We start from the raw sequence: 24042 nt of genomic DNA, 5'->3' as shown, positions 1-24042 counted from the left end.
TACTCGGTATTTACCCAAAGGATAAAAAATATACATTCAAAGGGATACATGCACCCCAATGTTTATAGCAGCATTATCAACAATAGCCAAACCATGGAAAGAGCCGAAGTGTCCACTGACGGATAAATGAATAAAGAAGATGTGTTATATATATATAATGGAGTATTACTCAGCGATCCAAAAGAATGAAATCTTGCCATTGCAATGATGTGGATGGAGCTAGAGTGTGTTATGCTAAGTGAAATAAGTCAGTCAGAGAAAGATAAATACCATATGATTTCACTAATATGTAGAATTTAAGAAACAAAACATAAACATTTGGGAGGGGGGAAGAAAAAAAGAGAGAGGGAAACAAACCATAAAAGACTTTTTAAATATTTTTTAATGTTTATTTATTTTTGGGAGAGAGAGAGAGAGAGAGAGAGAGAGAGAGAGACACACACACAAAGCACAAATGTGGGAGGGGCAGAGAGAAATGGAGACAGAATCCGGAGCAGACTTCAGGCTTGAACTGTCAGCACAGAGCCTGACGTAGGGCTCGAACCCATGAGCCATGAGATCATGACCTGAGCCAAAGTCGGACGCCAAACCAACTGAGCCACCCAGGAATCCCTAGAGACTCTTAAAGACAGAAGACAACAGCATTGATGGAGGGAGGCAGGTAGGGGATGGGCTAGATAAATGATGGGTATTAGGAAAGCACTTGTTATGATGAGCAATGGGTGTTGTTTGTAAGTGATGAATCACTGAATTCTACTCCTGAAACCAATATTGCACTGTTTGTTAACTAGAACTTAAATAAAAATTTAAAAAAAAATTCCTAGATTGAACACCAAAAATTCAAACAATTCAATTAAAAAATGGTCAGAGGGCCTGAACAGACATTTTTCCAAAGATGGCCAACAGACACATGAAAAGGTATTCAACATCATTAATCATCAGGGAAATGCAAATCAAAACCACAATGAGATACCACTTTACACCTGTCAGAATGGCTAAAATAAAAAAGACAAGAAATAACAAGTGTTGGTGAGATGTGGAGAAAAAGGAGCCCTTGTACACTATTGGTGGGAATGTAAACTGGTACTGCCTCTGTGAAAATAGTATGGAGGTTCCTCAAAAAATTAAAAAATAGAAACACCACATGATATAATAATTACACTGCTGGATATTTATCCCCCCAAAAATGAAAACACACATTTGAAAAGATAAATGCACTCCCATGTTTATTGCAGCATTATTTATGATAGCCAAGACAAGGAAATAACCCAAGTGTCCATCAATAGACAAATGGATAAGAAAGATATTAGGCACACATGCGTGTGCGCACGTGCACGCGTGCACACACACACACACACACACACACACACACACTGGAATATTAGACAGCCATACAAAAGGATGAGATCGTGCTAGGTACAATAACAAGGATGAACCTAAAGGGTATTATGCTAAGTGAAATAAGTCAGCCTGAAGAAGACAAATACTGTATAATTTCATCCATATGTGGAATCTAATAAAACAAATGAACAAACAAACAAAAAGCAGAATTAGATTGATGGTTACCAGAGAGGAGGGGGTTAGTGGGCAAAATGGATGCAGGGGAGAGGGAGATACAAATTTCCACTTTCCAAATGAATAAGTAACAGGAATAAAAGGTACAGCATAGGGTATACATCAATGACACTGTAATAGGCTTATGTGGTGATAGATGGTAGCTACAACTGAGGCAGGCACAGCACAATGTATGAACTTGTCAAACTGCTATGTTGTACACCTAAAACTAATGCAATATTGTGTATCAACCATAGTCAATTTAAAAATGAAATCATGGATTGTCTAAAACTTTTCTTTTAAATTTTTTATAGTTTGTTTTTCCTAAATAGGATCTAACTAAGAGCTACACATTCTATAACATTTTCTATTAGACAGTAAGGGAGAAAGCCTCTAATAGCCTTTCTATTCCTATATAGAATAGTATAGAATAGAATATATAGTATATAGTATAGTATATAGTATAGTATATATATATAGTATAGTATAGAATAGAATATATAGAATAGTATAGAATCACAGATTTATCTGTGATTTGTTATGAAATTGAGGACTTCACTCATCAAAAATCTCTAGATCTATGCTGTTCAAAATAATAGCACTAGCTACCCGTGGTTACTTAAATCAACTAAAATCATGTAATATTAAAAATTCAGTTTCTCAGTCATACTAGCCACATTTCAAGTGCTCAATAGCCACATGTAGCTAGGAGCTACCATACTGAATGACCAAGCTACAGAATATTTCCCCCATTAGTAAGTGAATAGTCATATGATATCCATTTTACATCACTGCAGGAAATTCGATTGGGTTATGCTGCACTAGTATCTAAAGATGCTTTCACTTCACAGAACAGAACTTTTCCAAAGATGGCCAACAGACACATGAAAAGGTATTCAACATCATTAATCATCAGGGAAATGCAAATCAAAACCACAATGAGATACCACTTTACACCTGTCAGAATGGCTAAAATAAAAAAGACAAGAAATAACAAGTGTTGGTGAGATGTGGAGAAAAAGGACACATAAACCTAATGTGCAGAATTATTGAGGGCTCATTAGAGTCATTTAAGACCAACTAGACCATTTCTGGTCCAGGGTCCTTAGATGTGACTTCTCAAAAAGACTGACCACCACAAAATAACCTACAATTGGGCTATGCCTCCAAAGTTTACTTGTAACTTCTTTTGAATTTTAAATTATTTTGTTCAGGTTCCAGGCTACTGTTAAAATCTCAATTAACTCAAAACATGGTTGGGACACCTGGGTGGTGCAGTCAGTTAAGTGTCTGATTCTTGATTACTAGTCAGGTCGTGATGTTGCAGTTCGTGGGATTGAGCCCCATGTGGGGCTCTGCACTGACAGCACAAAGCCTGCTTGGAATTCTCTCTCTCTCTCTCTCTCTCTCTCTCTCTCTCTCTCTCTCTCTCTCCCCTTCTCCTCCTCTTCCTCCTCCTCCTCCTCCCCTGCTTGCTTGTACACTCTCTTTCTCTCAAAATAAAAAAAAATTAACTTTAAAAAATGGTTGAGGGGCACCTGGGTGGCTCAGTGGGTTGGGCATCCACCTTCAGCTGAGGTCATGATCTCACAGTCCGTGGGTTCAAGCCCCGCATCAGGCTCTGTGCTGATAGCTCAGAGCCTGGAGCCTGCTTCGGATTCTGTGTGTCCCTCTCTCTCTCTCTGTCCTTCCCCCACTCATGCTCTGTCATTCTCTGTCTCTCAAAAATAAATGTTAAATTTTTATTTTTAATGGCTTAAATTTTATACAATGAACAGGAGGAAAAAAACTATTATTGATTGCTATTGTGGACTAGCCTGGAAACCTAATAATTTTGTATAATGTAATTTCAGTTTGTAAAAGTGCCCTGCAAGGGGGAGAAAAGACAGTGTCATTGGAAACATGTATCCCTCTCCTTTCTCCCCTTCTTCCACAGTGAAAAAGTAGAAACAAGGAAAGCAGAATGTTGGAAGACGTTTTATTTGGGAAAAGCCCTCCCCAGGCTGAGGTAAAATGGCTTGTCATATACATGGGATATATGTAAATTAGGCATTATAAATAAAAATCACAATTTCTAACAAAGGTAATCCTGATTATTCCCTCCTACATCACAGTCTCAAAAGAAAATTTCTTATTATGTAGGGTTAGTATAGGCCTTTCAAATCTTAAAAAAGATAGAAATCTTAGACTAAAAAGATTACTAGATTTGACTATACTTTTTCAATTATCTATGCCAGGGGTGCCTGGATGGCTGAATCCGTTAAGCGTCTGACTTCAGCCCAGGTCAAGATCTCATGGTTTATGAGTTCGAGCCCCATGTCGGGCTCTGTGCTGACAGCTCAGAGCCTGGAGCCTGCTTCGGATTCTGTGTCTTCCTCTCTTTCTCTGCCCCTCCCCACTCACGCTCTGTCTCTCTGTCTCTCTCAAAAATAAAATAAACATCAAAATAAATTTTATATTATCTATGCCCAAAAAACATTGCAAACCAAGTTAAAATACAAAACCTAGGCAAAATATTTGTAACGTACACAACAAAGTGCTAACTAACATCCTTAGCAAATAAAGAATCTCAAACCAGCCACAAGTGAGTACCTTCATAGCAAAATGGATGAAGAACAAGAATAAGCAATTTATAAAGCAAAAAATACAAATGGCTAAAAAAACAGAAAAATTTTCTAACTTCACTGATAAACCAAGAAATACAATGAAAAACAAAGAGATACTTCTTTTTCCTATTGAACACACAAAAAGAAAAACTTGATTTTAATTGGTAATCTCTAGCACTCACTAGAAGAGAGAGAGCTGCTAGAGAGAGCAGAACTACTGGCACCTCTAAGGTACTACTAGTGTCTTTCTCAGCCCCTAAGAGAGTATAATACACTTGGAAGTAAGTCTTCACCCCAGTAAAAATGCAAAATCCATCACATAAATGTAAAGCATCATTCTCAATAGTTATGGTGGAGAATTTTATTAAGGGAAGGGGCATGAAAAACTTAAAAACTTTACTTTTTATGTAATATTACTTTATCTCTATTACATTTCACATTAAGGCACTTGAAAGCCCTTTTAGTCTGCTAGTCGGCATCTTCTCTGCAATGCTTCTTGGCACTGACTCATTAAGTATTCTTCATCTGATTCAAGGCAAAATATGCTTCTGATCAAATATGCACTCACATGCTCTTTGGCAAGCTACAAACCAAATTAGAAAAATCATAAATCTGGTGCTAAATGTTCTGGAGGGATGGTATATGCTATACCTTCCTTATCAGAAAAGCACACATATGGATTGCAATATGTCAACAAACCCCGTCTGTGACTTTTCTCACTCCTAATTTTAAAAATCATAGATCAATAAAGTAAACTATATTACTATATTTGGGTTAATAACTAACAAACCTAACTCCTTACTTTTCAAATGGAAATCATTCAAAATTACTTTGAAAGACACTTGAAATGTACTTGAAATGTACATTTCAATAACTAGATCTGCATAAAAGTTAAAAATAAATACATTTGATATCCCAAGGCTGGTACCAATTTTAATATCACTAACCACTTATACATATGGTTCTCCAAAGAAAGTTTGCTGTTAAATAGTCTGTAAAATCATTCTATCACTGTGAATATGCCCTTTCATTTAAGAAAACCTTCAGTTTCCCAATTTACATCAATAAAAGAACATAACAAAAATGAACATCACTAACCTTTAACCATATATGCAAATGTGCATTTTCATGCCAGTTTTGTCATGCCAGTTTCATTTCACATGAAAATCATTTTAAATGTTTTTCAATAATTAAAGCATTAGTGTCCAATAAACCATGTACATGGTAAACAAAATTCTTTGCAATTCATAAGGAATCAGGCAGGGTCTAAAAATACAATTCTGTAAATGATCATCTGATAAAATGAACAAAGACTGAATTTTGCAAAATGAGACTTAGGTATATACTTATACTGCAAAAGAATGAATCTTTCAATTAAAGTAATAAAATGCATTAATCAAAATTCTGCAAATAAGACTATCAAAAATTACTTTAAAAATATATATAATAATCTATGATCATTAAAGTGTCTATACAAAAGATGCTAAAACCTCTCAAATATATTTCATAAAATAATGGTTATCATCAATTTTAGAAAACTCATTACAATTATCATTCAGTAAATATTCACTTCAGGACCTATACATGCAAAGTTCTGAGCTATGCACCATGAAGAGCAGAGAGATGGTAAGACATCTTTCTGGGACTTGCCAAGGAGAAAACAATCTAACAGTAAGGATAAGACATAAATATCCTAGACCCATGGAATTCACAGCTTAAGAGAGATGTTCAAGTTTATTTAACCCAATATATGTAACTACTCATGAAAAATCTTGTGTTCCAAACAGGAAAATTTCTTTCTGATTTGTTAAAAGTTCACTTTATGCCTACGGAAAATAATCAGAAGCCTTCTCTTCTCTTGAATCAATTATTCCACTTATAAAATATTCTACATACCCTTTACATGCTTACCTTTTATTATGTTGATTTTATCTTGAACAAAACACACATACAGCAAATATTTATCATCCATTATTTGTTGTGAATATTTTACCTGCTACAATTTTTCCTTTAACATTATTCATATTTTGCTATTGTTTTTTGCTTTGTTTTGTTTTCTCTTTTTGATGCAGGAAAATCTACAGATCATTTCTTCATGGTTTATATCTTGAGGCCATTCTTAGAAAAATTACAGTGTCACCAGTGTTTTCATCTACTAGTTATATGGGTTCATTTAAAAACTGTGTAACTATTCAGTCCATCTGGGGCTTTATTCTCAGGCATACTGTGATATAAAAGGTTCAATTTAATTATTTTCCACATGCTTATAACATTAACACTGAATAGAAGATAACAAAAATGTTTTTTAAGGGAAAGAGAAAAGAGAAGAAAAGAAACAATGAGAATCATGTCCAAAAACAAGAACAATTAAGCTAGCATCAGATTTCTCCACAGCAACTTTCAACAACAGAGGACAAGTGACCAGTGTTTGCAGAGTTCTGAAGAAAAGAAATTATGTCCCAAGAGCAGTCTGCCTAACCAAGATGACTACACAGGATAAATACAACAAAAGACATTCTCAACATGAAACAGCCACCACTGAGACCTTCATAAAGAATTCTGCTTAAAGGGGTGGCTCAGTTGGTTGAGCGTCCAAGTCTTGATTTTGGCTCAGGTCATGATCTCACAGTTCATGGGTTTGAGCCCCATGTCGGGATATGCACTGACAGCATGGAGCCTGCTTGAGATTCTCTGTCTCCCTCTCTCTCTGCCCCTGCCCCACTCTCTCTCTTTCAAAAATAAATAAAATATTTAAACAATTTTAATATAATTTATTGTTAAGTTAGCTAACATACAATGTATACAGTGTGCTCTTGGCGTCAGGAGAAGATTCCCATGATTCCTCACTTACATACAACACCCAGTGCTCATCCCAAAAAGTGCCCTCCTCAATACCTGTCACCCATTTTCCCCTCTCCCAGCCTCCCCATCAACCCTCAGTTTGTTCTCTGTATTTAAGAGTCTCTAAATGGTTTGCCTCCCTCTCTGTTTGAAACTACTTTTCCCCCTTCTTTTCCCACATCGTCTTCTGTTAAGTTTCTCAACTTCCACACATGAATGAAAACATGATATCTTTCTCTGACTTATTTCTCTTAGCATAATACCCTCCATTTCCATCCAAGTTGTTGCAAGTGGCAAGATTTTATTCTTTCTCATTGCCAAGTAGTATTCCATTGTATATATAAACCACATCCTCTTTATCCATTCCTGAGTTGGTGGACATTTGGGCTCTTTCCATAATTTGCCTATTGTTCATAGCACTGCTATAAACATCAGGGTACATGTGCTCCTATGAATCAGCACTCACTCCTATATAACCTTGGGTAAATTTCTAGTAATGCTATTGCTGGGTCATAGGGTACTTTTATTTTTAATTTTCTGAGGAACCTCCACAATGTTTTCCAGAGTGGCTGCACCAGTTTGCATTCCCACCAACAGTGCAAGTGGGTGTCCATTTCTCCACATCTTTACCACATCTGTTGTTGCCTGAGTTGTAAATTTTAGCCATTCTGACCTGTGTGGTGTGGTATCTCACTGTGGTTTTTATTTGTATTCCCCTGATGATGAGTCATGAGTATCTTTTCATGTATCTGTTGGCCATCTGGATGTCTTCTTTGGAAAAGTGTCGATTCATGTCTTCTGCCCATTTCTTCATTAGATTATTTTCTTTTTGGGTGTTGAGTTTGGTAAATTCTTTATAGATTTTGGATACTAACCCCTTATCCGATATGTCATTTGCAAATATCTTCTCCCATTCCATCAGTTGCCTTTTAGTTTTGCTGATTGTTTCCTTTGCAGTGCAGAAGCTTTTTATCTTGATGAGGTCTCAATAGTTCATTTTTGCTTTTATTTCCCTTGCCTTCAGAGATGTGTCAAGTAAGAAGTTGCTGTGGCTAAGGTCAAAGAGGTTGTGGCCTGTTTTCTCCTCTAGGGTTTTAATGGTTTCCTGTCTCACATTTAGGTCTTTCATCCATTTTGAGTTTATTTTTGTGTATGGTGTAAGAAAGTGGTCTAGTTTCATTCTTCTGCATGTTGCTGTCCAGTTCTCCCAGCATCATTTGCTAGAGACTGTCTTTATTCCATTGGATACTCTTTCCTGCTTTCTCAAAGATTAGTAGATCATACATTTGTGGGTCTGATTCTGGATTCTCTATTCTATTCCATTGGTCTATGTGTCTGGTTTTGTGCCAATACCATACTGTCTTGATGATTACAGCTTGGTAGTAGAGGCTAAAGTCTGGACTAAAAAAATTTTTTTATTAAAATTTTTTTTAATAATTCTAATAACAGAAACTAAAATATAAATCAAATGTAAAATTCAAGGGTTAAAATGTCAAGGAAAAAAATCATAGTGAGTACTGAATTCTAGTTAATTATATCCCAGTTAAATAAAGAACTAGAATTAAACAACTATAAACCTTAATTACAAAACAGAATGTAAATGTTATAAAGCTCAAATAAGTAAAAATAATGTGTAACAACCAAAAATAGGGAGAGGACAGGAAGGTAGAGTATATATGCACATCTTTCAAAACAGATCACATATAAAGTCTAAACAGAAATTTGCATCTTAAAATCATGGCTCTAACCTCATGTATCCATAATCTCTTTACAGATATTCCAAAATATATACTACCTCTTACAGTGAAGTACATATTTGGAAGTTCAACAATTGTTTAAGTACTTTTAGTATCCTTTCCTTTTTATAAATTAAAGTGAAAATACATTGAATCCTTTTTATTTACAGTAACAGACATAGTATGATCAACAGATCAATGGGTTACCCTTTTTTTTTTTAAGATTTTAGTTTTAAATAATGCCTATACCCAACATGAAACTTGAATTCAACAGATCAATGGAAAGGAAAGAAAGAGGGAAGGACGAGGAAGCAGAGAGGGAGGAAACTGTATTTCTCACTATCTAATGTATTATGGTGGTTATCTGAGGGGTGATTTTTGAATTTCTTCTTTGTAATTTAATTTTTTATAATGAACTTACATCATTACACAAGGATAACAGTGATTTTTTTCTCTGTTATAAAAAATCAAACTAAAAGTAGACATAAAATAAAGATAAATAATCAAGATTACCAGGGTATTACAATCTTCTGGAAGCTACAAAATTGTGTTTGATACACAAACAACAAACCTGGATATCAAGATTATAGTTCATACATTTGAGCCAAGAACCTCTCAGATTTTTTAACTTCTTATATACAGAGTTGTGAGGTAGAAGTCCACTTTATGGGGTGCCTAGGTGGCTCAGTCAGTTAAGCCTCGGACTCTTGATTTGGGCTCAGGTCATGATCCCAGGGTCATGGGATCAAGCCCTGCATGGGGCTCAGCACTGAACATGGAGCCTGCTTGGGATTCTCTCTCTCTCTCTCTCTCTCTCTCTCTCTCTCTCTCTCGGCCCCTCCCTAGCCTCAAATTAAAAAAAAAAAAAGTTTTTTTAATCCTTTGTATTTTAGGACACTACTAAAGCTCTGTGCATATTTAGGAAGCCTGATCGCCTGAGTAAACAAACCCAGTGACCTCTGCTCAGTCCCATCTTCAACCGTCCTCTGCAACAGTGGACTCTGCAAAGACACCCTCCTTTACATTCTGGACAGTGCCTTGCACACAGCAGCCACACAAACATTGTTAAGTGACGAATGGGGCATTCTCCTGACTGCTCTGATCTCTGTCAGTGTCTCTGCAGGCTTCTGCCCACACTTCTTTCTCTCCTTGCCCGCCTACACAGAGGCGTCCCCCAAGGGTGGCTCTCACTTCACTCCTCTTCTCAGCCTAGTTTCCCTGAATTATCGCATCCACTCTCAAACTCTAGGTCTGGCTCCTCTTCTGAGCTCCAAAACTAAAATGGGAAGTTTGTGTTAGACATCTCGACAAAGATGCTGTCCAGCATCCTGAATTTGACACGCTGAGGTTGAATTACCTTTCACCCACCCGCCCCTCCCCCTGTCTATCTCTCATCCCATTGCCAACCAGCGTCTCCCCTTAAGTCTCAAATGGGGGCAGTGGCCACACATTCAGCTTCCTGGTCACAGAGAATGAGAACCTGGCGGCTGTTTTCAACCCGTCCTTGTCCTGTGTCCACTACTTTTATACCTCCATAATGTCTCTCACACACATTCCATCCTTCCTGCCCACATTGACATCATCTAACAAAAGCAGCACCCTATGATGAAAACACTACCAGGTCTGGACTCAAAAGACATAGCGTTTGAGTACAAGCTTTGCCCTGAATTTGCTTTGAGACCTTGTATACACTGACTAACATATTTTTAGTACAAATCTTTAAATCACAGGATAACTCTGAAATATCAAGTTATCTCCAACCTTAGGAACAGTAGTATTGTATATACTATATGTGTGTGAATACACACACACATATATACATAGATGGCTACAGAAACACATGTGCACACACACAAACATGTATGATATCTATACAAACACATGAAAAGCATTATTATTATCTAAGCTGGTATAATATCTCATCTGATCTTGCACAAAAATGTTCAATTTTAATCTCAGTTCTCCAGGCAACCTTTTACCCTGAATGAAGGATTATTTTATTAAAACATCATTTGCTTCCTTTTAATGGTCTGCAATTTGTTCTCCTTTGCCAAAAGAATAAAACCAAAACTCTTTATATAGATTTCATAGTGCTCCTTTATCTGACCCCACCTTAGCTTTCTGACCTTACCTCCCAGTACACCCCCTCTATCACCCATGTTCTATCAAGACACAACACTATAACTTCCTTTCCCCAAATACACCCTGCGTTTATACTGTTCCCTCCAGTCTAGAATTTCCATTTTAGGAAACCTCTCCTTCAAGGTCCAATTCAGATATCACCTTCTCAATAATATCTCCACGGATCTTCACCAAGATAAGTGGCCCATATTTTTAACCTTGAATAGAAAGATCTTTATAATTCTCTCTTCAACTAGGTTATAAATTCCTGAAGGACCGAGACTATGGCATATTCGCCTTTGACTCCGTTGCTTGTCGAGTCTAATACAGTTTATTATGCATTTAATGAACGTGTGTAGAATGGAAATGCACAAATAATTCAAAGAATTAGAAGCATGTAGAAAGTTAAAACTATATTATATAGTGAAAATGTATAATCAGTAAATGATTAGGTGTACATATCTTTTTTAATGAAAATGATGAAAAAAATTTAAAAATACATCATTAAAGCTTCAAGCTAAACAAAAAGATTGTTTGGTGCTCCCTCTGCTGGCTTTGCAGCAAGCTAAGAATGTTGAACAATAACACTACAGAGAAGTAAACACAGATTCAGCTCATCTGCTCCCAGTATATACCTCCTACAAATAACCACAGTTGAAATTTTTAATTGAGTTCATTTGGAAATAACCCTATCTGCCAAAAAGTTGGTCTAAGAAAATTGTTTAAAAGAGACCAAACCGATCTTATGATTTGAGTGGTAATAATTTCTGCCAGAATTCCTGTTCATACCTTTGTTTTTTAACTAAACAACCTACTTTATGTATAAACAATTTTCAAATTTAGCTGAAACTATTGAGAAACAAAGTAATTAATATATAGTTTTTAAGAACCGATGAGGAGCATAAAAGGTTAAATTCTCCCTGTGTTTCTAAACAGAGTTATTCTGAGTACCCTGAAGGCATTTAATTCCAAAACAGGAAGCCACATAGAGGAACACTTGGTTACACTAATGTTATGCAGATCTTTTGGAACATACTTTTCTAAACACTTGCTGAAAGAACCTTTTCTATACTGCACGCTATCACATGAAGTTGGAGAAGGGTCCCACGGATACTGTAGTGCACATACTGCTCAAATTGCCCTTTGTTACTTCTCTATTTTCCTCCACTTTTCTTACTTTAAATGGTCTTCTGCTTGCTCATAGAAAGAGTGGTAAGAAAATCAGGCTGGGGTCAAGGCATGTTTATTCACATACCACAGGTCAGTTGTTTTGGCATATACGTGGCATAAGAGCTATGATACGGCTTATGGTGGTCAACGGTTTTAAAAAATGATTTAGAACTGGTGTCCCAGAAAGATTAACCTGAAACTAGCAGAGACATCTCTGCTAAAGGCTAGTGTCTTTTCTAATAAATTCGTGTTTCCTGTGCTTAAGGTTACTATAAAATCTCTTCAATCTAAAACATGTTAAATGAGACCTCACCCTTGTCGTTGAACAAAGGATAATAGTAAACCATAGGTGAGGGACACAGCAGTGGATTTATGTAATTGAGTCGCATCGATGCTGGAGCTACCTCTGTTACAAAGCAAGCCACTTAACATGGTAGGCTCCATTTCCCAACCTTTCAAGTAAGGGTTAGACTACTAGTGACCAGAAAGATACTACTTGTGATTCTGTGACTAAACAAATGAACTAGATCCTAGATCCACTTTAAGTTACAGGTATAAGGCAGAAAAAAAAAAAAAAAGGTGAGTGCATTTTTCATATGCCATTTGATCTCACACACCATTTCAACGCCATCCATGTTTAAAAATAGCTCTTTTTCTTAGTTTCTATCCTAGTTTATATTCAGTTATGTTTTAAAGAAAGTAAATGATCACTGAGCAATTATCCTTCTGTGTTGGAAATTAAGGTTTCATGCACATTCTTGATTATCCATAAAAGTGAAATGAAGTTAATATTAAAAGCAGCAATACTAAAAGTCTAGTCAGAAGAAGCCCAATAGAAAAAAATAGTCAATATATTTCGATCTGCTTATACTTACTTTCAATGAATTTATGAAAATATTTATTCCATTCATAACATTTAGGCAGTAAGAATTTTGTTGAAATCAGCTATGAGAATGTCAAAATAGTATTTTTAAGCTATTCCACAGAGCTTGGAAATTATTTTTCCTTAAGAAATCTCCATGTGAACAAGAACAAGGGTTTTAGCCATGACAGTGTACTACTGACAGCATTCTTGTGCTGGGATACACAACATTTACCCCCACCCTCACTGGGATTGCAGAGATAAGAGACTGGTTGGTGAGTGGGTACCATCCTGTTAGTGCCTCAGGACAACAGCAGCCAGGCCTAGAGGAAGAAGCAGAAGGTCAGAGCACAGAGGATATTCCCAGGCTCACTGTGACTCTGTCATCCAGTGCATGGCAAGTTCTAAAATGCTGAGCTGCTGTCTTCTGAGCAGGGCTGTCAAATCATTAGATTTGTTTTTGGAAATTCAGCTCATGAATATGTCCTCTAATGTTCAGAGGGCATCCCTGCTAAAATGTACAATTACATATAAGGCTATAGCAAAGAAACCCTTACAACCCAAAAGATTTATCAGCAAATCATCATACGGTGATTTATTTCACTTTAAATTATTGAATGCTCTATTCAGAAATGATACAACAAGGTTTCAGAGCTGTAAATTAGCTGGCAGTTAGACAATATCTTAAAAAGCATTCTGAAGTGTAGAAGAAAAATATTCAGAATATGTGATTCATTTTCATTTAACATAATATATATTCAATGTTGAATGAACAGAGGAAACATGATGTGGTTTGTTGTAAACTGGAAACAGTAATATCCAATAAACGTTACGCTTCTTTCATTCCTTATGGTAATCCATTTACCCTATTAGCCAATAGCAGTGCAGTAAACTACTGAACAACTTGTGAACATTTCTGTAGAGAAAATTTCATTCCTGAACGAAATTACTGACATTTTCTGCAGAGAAAATGTCAAGGAAGGCCATTTATCAGGCTCCAGCTGTGTTGATGTCATTATGTGCAAGTGTGTGACATCAAACACTGATATTATAAGGTGTTCATCATAATAATTCAGTCCCTTCTAGACTCCATGGATGCAGTATAAACTGATAACAATCAACTCATGTTATGTCACATTTATTTCATAACACCTACATCAATAAATACTACATATTTTGAAATAAAAATACATATAAACAAATATAACTTTATATCCTAAATGTTTTTCCTATGGAAAATAATAACAAAAGATTTTATTAATGATGATTCACTATAATTTCACATAGAACTTCAGTGATAAAACTTAAGTTCTATCTCCCGTTTAAGACCAGCAGGCCTCTAAAAGTATACTTCCTTAGACTCTTGCTTAAAAGTGAATTTAAGAAAATAATGGTGTTTAAGAAAAAAAAATAAGTTGTTGTTTTTTTTTTTAAGTAGGCTCCAAGCCACAAGGTTGTGGGGCTTGAACTCACAACCCTGGGATCAAAGAGTTGGATGCTCTACCAACTGAGCCACCCAGGCATCCCAAAAACTATTAGTTTTAAATTGTAACTCTATTCTATTGCCTTTAGCTAATCTCAATATGGCAGCCAAAACTAGTAGAGTAACTGGTCAATTTACATCACTATTTAGTTTGACTGCAAAATCAAATGTTAAATCAGTTTCCTGAATATTATACAGCAAAACAGGTTACTTTTATTTAATTTTTTATATTGATATTTTGTAAATGTACAAAGTTAGATCCAAAACCAATAGAAAATATTTTAGTATTATCTAAAAACATGTTGTTGAACAAAATAAGACAGATACAATATGCACTATGTGATATATTTATATAATGTTAAGAAAAAAGAGACAAGGGCACCAGGCTGTCTCAGTCAGTGGAGCATGAGACTCATGACCTCAGAGTTGTAAGTTTAGGTCCCATGTTGGGTGTAGAGACTATGTAAAAATAAAATCCTTAGAAGAACAAACAAACAAACAAACAAAAGAGGCAAAATGAGTCTAGTGTAGAAGTCAGATTAGTGTAACGATTAGACAGCAAGTAGTGACTGAAAGTGTCAAGAGGGGGGTCCTGTGTTCTGTTTCTTTATCTGGGTATTGGATACATAGGTATCATCACTTTGTGATGAACACTCATTGAGCTTTAAACAAAACAAACTAAAACCTGTAGGCAGAAGCAATTGGGGAGTCATTGAAGTCCACCCCAGGCATACATACATGCACTGTAGTTTAGTATGGATGTCTAAAAGAAAGATGAATCTTTTAGGAGGGAAGCAGGACAAGAGAGACAAGCTGAGGAACGGACCTATTAACAAGCCACAGATATGTGGTAGAAAAAGAAAAAGAAAGGGGCAGGCACATTTATGTAAGACTCAATCCCAATCCCCTAAACACAGCATGCGATAGATAAACTGAGAGGTTCATGGGATCAGGGCTGGGACTATGGACTCAATGGGGTCCCTGTTATATTAGGACCTCATTTTAGAATGCAAAGGGAATCATACTTGTTGATCTCCATGTACCAGATACTGTGCTAAAAGGTTTACAAAGAAATTATGTTACCATTTACTAGACCAAGGATACAGAAAGAGCTCAGAAGATGTTTACTAAATTTAATTGCCATAATCCTTACATAACAGATATTATTATCCTTGTCTACAGATAAAGAACTTGAGGCCTGATGAGTTAGTTATTTGTGCAAGCTTTTAGAAAAAACAAGTGGTGGAAAAGCTCCGTCCTTTTTTCTTTGGGAGGAGTTGGGAAGAAACAAGGAAAGTGGCAAAAGTAATCAACTCCTCCATTTTAATTTAATCTTTCTCCCTGCAAAACAAGTCATGATCTTTAGAAGGCATGGCGCAAGTCAGTTCAACACAGTGCCTATCATATGAGTTAAGGATTTCATCTGGGGATCAAATTAGGATCCTTCAAATGAAAAGTTTTCAAATTGAGCGTGAGATAAGGCCTAGAAGCCAAGAAACAGGAGGACCAAACAGCTGGGATCCAATAGTTGCTTTCCTGAAGCAGAGCTGAGCTGTACACCATCTAACACATATCATGAAAGGGCATCAGTTAGGCACTGTGGAGGACCGTCTCCCTAAGAGCTCCCCGCAACCCTGTCCTTCTATGCCTTGAACCATATGAACGCTAGGTTGAAGCAAAATGCTTTCCAAAATTATTCACTATAACTAAAATGAATAGGTACAGATACAGACACAGATATAAATAATCAAAACTATGCCTTGAAAATATGTATAGATAGGCCAAGTGTGGGCAGTGTGTTTATATTCTGGAAAATCCATTTAAGTCTCTAAAAGACCACAATCTAACAATGTCTACCAGAGTACTGTTAACAACATTTGATTTACCTGTTTGGAATCTTGGAAACAGTTTCTTTCTTGTTTTCTTTTCTTTTCTTTTCTTTTCTTTTCTTTTCTTTCTTTCTTTCTTTTTTTTTTTTTTTTTTTTTTTTTTGCTAGGCAGAGAACTTTACTAACCTTGTTTCAAACTTTATTCTCAGGCTTCTTCAGCTTAATTAGCTGCAAAGAATGAATTGTGTATAAGCAAAAACTGAAAAGAGCTGCAGTGTCCAAGAGACTTGGGCTTAAAAATATTAGAGATCTAGATTTTATCAGATCCATGAACAATAGTTTTAAAAAGCAGTCATAATATAAAATAGCTCCCAGTAACTCCTTCAAATTTTATCTTCTTCAGAAGGTGCCTCTATTCATTTGCTTCATTCTTTGAAGCTTCATCCAGGTTTTCCACAAGATCTGGAACGTCATCATCGCCCTCCTCTCCGGTAGCAAGCGGTACCTTTCCATCCACACACTGTGTGGGCAGAGCTTCAGCCAGTCTTAAACTAGTCAGACCGTCTGCACCAAGTTGGTTCAAGAAACTGGGTAGCATTTCTGTCAGCTGCTTTGTCTCAGCGTGACCTGTAATGGTGAAAGTTTTCGCTGCCAGGGATGCCTGAACCTTAGGGTTCTTAAAGTGGACCCCTGTTCCTTGGTTTGTGAACATATTCACTTCTTCAATACCAGAGATATTGTTTACCCCCAACTTCTTTACGGAGAACTGAATTTTTTTTTTTTTTTATCATCTGCTGTAGCTGTTCTAGGAGCCACCTTCTTTGCGTGAACAGTTCCCTTCCCACCAATGCACACTTGTGCTTGCAGTTCAGTGAGTTTCTTCTACTTCATGACAGCTTCTTTCATCTTGTTGGAACAGAAATGGGACCACGTGCAGGGGATGTTTGCACTCGGGGTGCAGGGGGGATTCTCAGGTGGACCAGCTGAGATTAGATACACACATATGGGGACACAAGAGGATACTAGAGCCAGAGTTTCTTTTTTATATGACATTTTTCTAATCTGGCAAGCAATAGATTTTCTCCTTCTGTTTCTAATGGAGTAGGCATCCAATAACTATTGTGTCTAACTTCTCAATCTTATCTGTGTCAGTGAGAATGAGCACAGGCCTAGACATACTAGTAGAGTGTTTTCAGTCTACCTCCCACAGACTTATGGTGCAGACAGGGTAGTATCGTTTAAAATTACAAAACTCATAACTTTAATATGTTAGATCTCTTAATTATACAATTGTGAATACAAATCCAAAACACCTACCACATTAATATCTTAATATTTTCTAAAGAAATTCACACAATTCAAATACCAAAGGAAAATAAAAATCCACCACAAAATGAAAGATACTATACATTTCATGTGTTACAAATCTTATATCTTGTATCTTGTGATACAAATGTATCTGTCCTATAGCTATATTGAATGAAATCTGCTTTAATCAATTGATCAATACTTCCTATAGCAAACAAATCAGTAAGAAAATTCATAAGGCATAAAACTTCAAGCATCAGAAAGATTGCTAAGTGTGTGGGGTCATTATGTGTCCACAGAATACTATTTCACTAGTGCTTTCCATTAAAAGAAAATGCTGGCTTCTGAAAAACATGAAAACAAGACTTGTGTAGTATTTACTTTAAGGATTATTTGTTATTATTGAGATGTAGTAAGTAAAAATCTAATTTTATCAAAATCTCTCATAAGAAAAGTTAAACTAAAACTCAGTATGGCCTGTGCACACATATATTGAAATAATCCTGGCACATCGTATCAGAAGGAACTGTACCTATCATGTCTCTCCCTAAAACATCCCTGATAGGCAATTTTCTAGTTTGTTTTTGAATGTTCAACAACAGTTACATTGGTATCTCTAAAAAAGCCCATTCAATTTGGGGCACACAAAACTATTAGGAAATTCTTCTCTATATTTAGTAAAATTTGTCCTTTTTAAGCCTCCTATTGCTACCTACTGCTTTTATTCTGCCTCCATGGCAGCCAGGTGTGGCCATAAGACTAAGCTGCCAAAAAAATGTCAGTGCAAATTCTGAGAGGGTTTCTTAAAAGAAAGAAGGTGTGGCTTTCCCCCACACCATACTCATCATCTTCTTGCTGTCTGGAATAGGGATGTGACTGCAGGAGTTCCCGTGATTTACCATGAGGTGATCCTTAAGATGGAAATAATCATTCGGTCAAGATATTAGAGTCATAGTCCTCAATGACTTTGTGGAAGGGTTGCTCTAGCCCTGGACTCTCCATCCCCAGACTTCACTTACACAAGGGAATAACCCTGTGTGTGTATACTCATAACCCAGAACTTAGTTAGGAACTTAATTCCTACTCACATACTGAGTCTGCAGATATGTTTTCAGTATTTGAAGAGCAACATCACATTCTACCTACATTCTCCCTACTTTAAATTTTTTTTTTCAACGTTTATTTATTTTTGGGACAGAGAGAGACAGAGCATGAACGGGGGAGGGGCAGAGAGAGAGGGAGACACAGAATCGGAAACAGGCTCCAGGCTCTGAGCCATCAGCCCAGAGCCCGATGCAGGGCTCGAACTCACGGACCGCGAGATCGTGACCTGAGCTGAAGTCGGACGCTTAACCGACTGCGCCACCCAGGCGCCCCACCTACTTTAAACTTTTAACATTTTCAGCTTCCTCATCATCTAAGTTACCCTCTTCTATAAAGGTTCAAGTTTTTCAGACTTATTCTTAAAAGTTTCAGAACAGAACTCAATGCATCCACCAGATGTGAGCTGACCAACAGAAAACAGATGGATTATTAACTTCCTTTGTTGTCTTTATAAGACTTAAGATGCATTAGCTTCTTCAGCAGTCCTCAAGACTAAAGATTCATACCGTGGTTATAGGTAGCCAAAAAAAGATCTAGTTTTTACTTTGTTTTGTTTTTCACTGCAAGTAGTATTAACCAGGCTTTCCCTACTTTGTATATGTTTAGTAATTTGTTTTTTCTCTTTAATCTAAGTGTAAAACTTCAGATTTTCCTTATTACATTTCTTCTTACAGTCCATTACTCCATGCAATGCAAATAAACCTTGAACCCCAATTTTGAAATTCCACCTAATTAACTATCCTTCTCAGTTTCCATCTTCTGCTTATTTAGTTAGCAAGGTTTCTATGGCCCCACCAAGTCCTTGGCAAGAATCAAGGTGAAAGAAAGAGCCCTTCAGTGATCCACTGAAGACTTCTCTGCCAGTGGACAAGCAGCAAATGATCAATACTCTAGGGAGGCTGGTCCAACCAGCTGAGTCCCAAAGGTCCATTCCTTCTTTCAAGAACTCAGACTCAAAGACAGGGCCATAGGAGGCCACAGGTGGCGCTCAGGAAGCCTGGAGCCTGACCACCACCACATAGAAAGAGACTGGCAGCATGGGCTGACTCACTGTGCTGGCAGGTAAGTATGAAGAGGTAGAGGCAGGAAAAGCTGTAGCACTTGTTTATATAACAAATAAAAGGAAGTCTCTTTCTTTAAAAAGAAAAAAGTTTTCTCCTTAAAAAAGAAAAAAATCTATGAGTATATCGAGTGTAGGGGGGGACTTGACTAGTGATTGATTGACAAAGCAGTGTAAATTCCATAACTACCCCATTTGCATAGATATTGATTGCAGTGGGCTTCAAAAGACTGATTATGCAGCTTCTTAGATTTGAAATGAGTGTCTTATACCTTAGCCCTACAGAAAAACCAAGAAGCAGACATCAAAAAACTTAAATATGCACATGTGAAAATGTATTTATGATTAATGATAATTTATTAAGTGCAATACTGTGCTAAATTAATATATGCAGAGTAAGACTGACTTGTGCTGATGGAATTATCTTGTTTATGATTACCGTTATTGACTTGAAAAGAGATATACCACTATTTTCTGAATAAGAGGTATAGTCCAACATACACAATGTAAAACATTACATATTTACTCTACTGTCACTAATCATTAATTTGATGTAGTCTCAGTCACTGTAAATTAAAGATTCCTATATCTATAAATGTCATTCCACTTATAGAAAAAGAATATACATAAATGATATTTAAATATACACTTATTATTTCTGACTAAAAGAGAAACATACATAGTGAATTATAATACTTTATCAATTAATAATTACACCACTATCCCTTAAATACATTTCATCTTAACTGAAATTACTCAATATATGTAAGCACTTACTGTTTTTAAAGTAATTATTAAATATTGGTAGCAATTAAAATACTTTTTAAATTTATTACACTACCATGAAATAGAGGACAAACTGCATCCACTCTTTTCTCTGGGAAGTTATACTTTTTTTTCCAATTAAATAACATATTGAGGTTGGCTGACAAATCATTTAGATTTTTCTTGTTTTTATGGTGTTTTTCCAATGAGTAATCTAAGAAAATATAAATCTAGGTAGGTTGCAGTTTGAACCACTACTCAGATAGCTTTTTATTTTCCTTTTGGTGAGGGAAAGAAGATCTACAAATTAGTATTGTTTTGTCTAGTTTTTGGTCATGGTTCAGGTCAGTTTTAAGTCCCTACTTAAATCTAAATTAAATTAAATTCAAAATGTAATGCTGCCTTATTGCTCTTATAGATTCATTTTTCTGTTTTACTTCAATGCTGTCAACAAGTCTATGTGTTGTGGGTAGGCTGAACAAAGTTCCATGCAATTGGTCAGGGTGGCTTATTGGGGACCATTTAAAAGAGAACTATCTATTCAGTTCTTGTTCACTCATATTGTTCTTGCAGCTGACTAGGACTGTTTCAATAAATCTTATTCAATTCTTAAAGGACCTGAAAACTTTTAATTGATCCCACTAGCTAACAGCTTTGTCTTTAGGTAATCAAGTATGGAAGTCTAGAAACAATGATCTCTCTTGATCTGCATAATGTTAAAACTAACATTAGCAAATAATTAAAAAGAAAAGGCTGAGCTCAATAAAAATAAATTAAGTTCACTATTACCATATATTCTATTTCTTTAGATATTAAAATACTAAACCTAAGGAGAGACTAAATGTTTCATTCTTCTGTCTCAAAACTAATTAATTAACCTAAACTAAAAGTATTTAATGCCTTTACCTGATGAAGTTCTGGAGTGATGGGGTTCATGGGGTAAAGAGCTGATGGCCAAGAAAGAATTCTTGAAGATGTCTTTGGTGCAAAAAAGTGATTTTATTAAAGCAGGGGGACAGGACCTGTGGGCAGGAAGAGCTGCAGTGGGGTCATGATGGGTAACTCATTATAAACCTCAGGTTGGGAGGGGGTCAGGGATAGAGTTAAGTCTCTAAGGAATTTTGGAAGCAAGGTTTCCAGGACCTTGAGGGGCTAACTGTTGCTAGAGAAACACCATTTTTTACCATTTAATAAAACCTCAGTCTTGAAACCCTTTAGATGTATATGGGGGGGGGGGGGGGAGCATAAGCTTAGAGTATGATTGCTAGCATATATCCTGGGGCAGCTGAGATAAAGGAAGTAGACTTACAGGATCCTCAAGGTTGGGATAATGTTAAGCTAAGGTTCTCTTTTGCCCCTAGCAAACTGTCATCATTGAGGCAGCTGATCTCCTAGAGGGAGGTCACTCTGCTGGGTTTCAAGGACTTATCAGTGGGCTGTAGGCAGTAAGGGAATTTAATTTTTCATTTGTCTTTGTTTCTACATTACCATGGCAAGCACTTAAACCCCTTTCCTTTGTTCTTGGGTAGCCAGGAGTGTTTGAGGAATATCACACATATTCCACCTGAGGGGGTGCTGGTGGCAGTGGCTGTGCCAGCCTGTATTTTGCCCCTCAGCCTGCCTCACGCTCCCTCATCATACCTGGACTTAGCTTCTGAGAGCCTGGGCTGAAAGACAACTTTCCTGAACATCTTGAATGAGACAATAAAACTACTGCAGAATCTACACTGAATGTCACAGTGGGAAACAAGATTTCTTTAGAGCAACAATTGATTCATTTCCATATGGTAACTTTATGGGTTTTTGTTTTGTTTTGTTAAACCAGTGTTAAAATGTCAATTCTCTTCCTTCTAGTTCTCCAGATCCATACACCAATTTTCTCCTAGGCCCACACTACTGTGAACAGGGTATAATAAACACCATCCCAATTTTACAAGATTGGTTTGTTTGGTTTTGTGAGCAACATGAATGATAGTTAAGGAAAAATAAATCTACTAGAGTAGAAATATGCCTATTATTTTACACCTTACAAGTCTGGCATCTTCAACTATTAAAATGGAGCCACTATCATGGGAAATTATTTGAAATGTATTTTTAAATTAAATGAAGAAAACGATTCAAGTTTCTAGTTTGGGTTTAGGTTTTAAAGATGGCTACCTTGTTGCTGAGGTTAAAATTCTTGCAGAATGAATCTGTTGTAAGTTCTCTTGAGACTTCTTTGGGCAAATATTTTGTTGTAATTGGAGATGGTCCTAGATCTTTCGATAAATCTTTTCACCTAATTTAAGCAACTGTAAAAAAGACTTTATAAATACTTTGATATTTTACTACTGAATCATCACAGCTCTGTGACCTTTGATCTTTATTGATGAATGTTTGGGTTTGGCAAAAGGTGTTTTTAAATTTTAATACTAATATTTGGAGGGATAAAGGTCATTAGCACCCATAACAACAATAAAAATGCTTTGTATTTACATGATATTTCTTCCTCAAGAAAGAAAAGAAAATTCCTTCTTCAAAAAAAGAACAATGTTGACTGGAAATTTTGTTTTACAAATTTATAACAACTTTAAGATATTTTAAATATAACTGGCTATAATTTTGCAGGGGATCTAATTTTGCTATATGCAAAAATAAAATATATTATTGCTTCAAAAACCGTACACAACTACCAAGCAAATGGAGCGAATTTACCTTAATCTTGAGGTAACTCATAAGATTTCTTTGTATGTAATTCATAGGTATCTCTTTGTATGTATTTTCTAAGTATAGTTGAAGACATATATATATATATATATATATATATAGTATGAATATTAAAGACAGTAGTTAGAAGACAGAAGATATTATTTGATCTGATTATTTTACAACAAAAATTGGGGCAGTGGGGTGTGGCAGAGCACAGTTATAAAAGGATATGGAATTACTAATTGGTTATTTCTTTTGCTAAGGAAGTCCATTAGTCTATGTAATGTGTTCATAGAAACCTTCACTTTAGAATGAAATGCTAAATTACCAGGCCAGCTCACAATTTTCACTAGGATGCTAACATCAGCTAACAAACTTTGTCATATTTTAGATAGATGAGTCTCATTATGAGCTCTCAAGACTTCAGTAATAAAGTTGGCCTAGTGAGCCCACAACCTATAGACCCCTCCCCTCAATGCCTCAGAACCTGGCACAGGCACCCACCAAGGAAATACAATAATGGAAAGGAGAGCCAAAGGGCTAGAGGGCAGCAAAACAAATTGCAAAGCAGTGTCGATACCACGAACTGGAAAAGACTGTGAGGTATTAAAACAGCAATATTCCAACAGGGGAAGGGTTCCATTTTGAGCTAATTTTGGATTTAAGTTATTCCACAAAAAACATATCAGAGAGAAAATAGGCTACAAGGTTTAAGCTGTTCTAAAATAAATATGAAGTTAGACTTATAAGAGCTACCTTTTAAGCTCCTCTACTAATAGCAAAAATGGCTGAGATTGACATCTGCAGAAATTTTAAACCCAAATCATATGACAAAATAGACAAATCTTAGAAATAAATGTGCAAGTGCACCTGCTTTTCTCACAGCAGAGCATAAAAATATTCCAAACCCAGACA

General features: G+C 36.2%; 2 protein-coding genes across 20 annotated transcripts in view; both read right to left on the bottom strand.

Moving 5' to 3' along the window:
• ATG10 (autophagy related 10) overlaps nt 1-24042 on the bottom strand; it is a 260981-nt gene that overhangs the window by 138414 nt on the left and 98525 nt on the right. The gene's annotated exons all lie outside the window — the stretch shown is intronic.
• On the bottom strand, nt 15373-17698 carry LOC125167741 (transcription factor BTF3-like). Its single transcript, XM_047862341.1, has one exon. It carries the CDS (start codon nt 16912-16914, stop codon nt 16615-16617), a length of 300 nt encoding a protein of 99 aa, XP_047718297.1. The 5' UTR covers nt 16915-17698; the 3' UTR covers nt 15373-16614.

The sequence above is a fragment of the Prionailurus viverrinus genome, chromosome A1, assembly GCF_022837055.1.
Source record: "Prionailurus viverrinus isolate Anna chromosome A1, UM_Priviv_1.0, whole genome shotgun sequence".
Taxonomy (NCBI): domain Eukaryota; kingdom Metazoa; phylum Chordata; class Mammalia; order Carnivora; family Felidae; genus Prionailurus; species Prionailurus viverrinus.
Note: the sequence above shows the minus strand (reverse complement) of the source record. Positions and strands in the feature narration are given on the sequence as shown.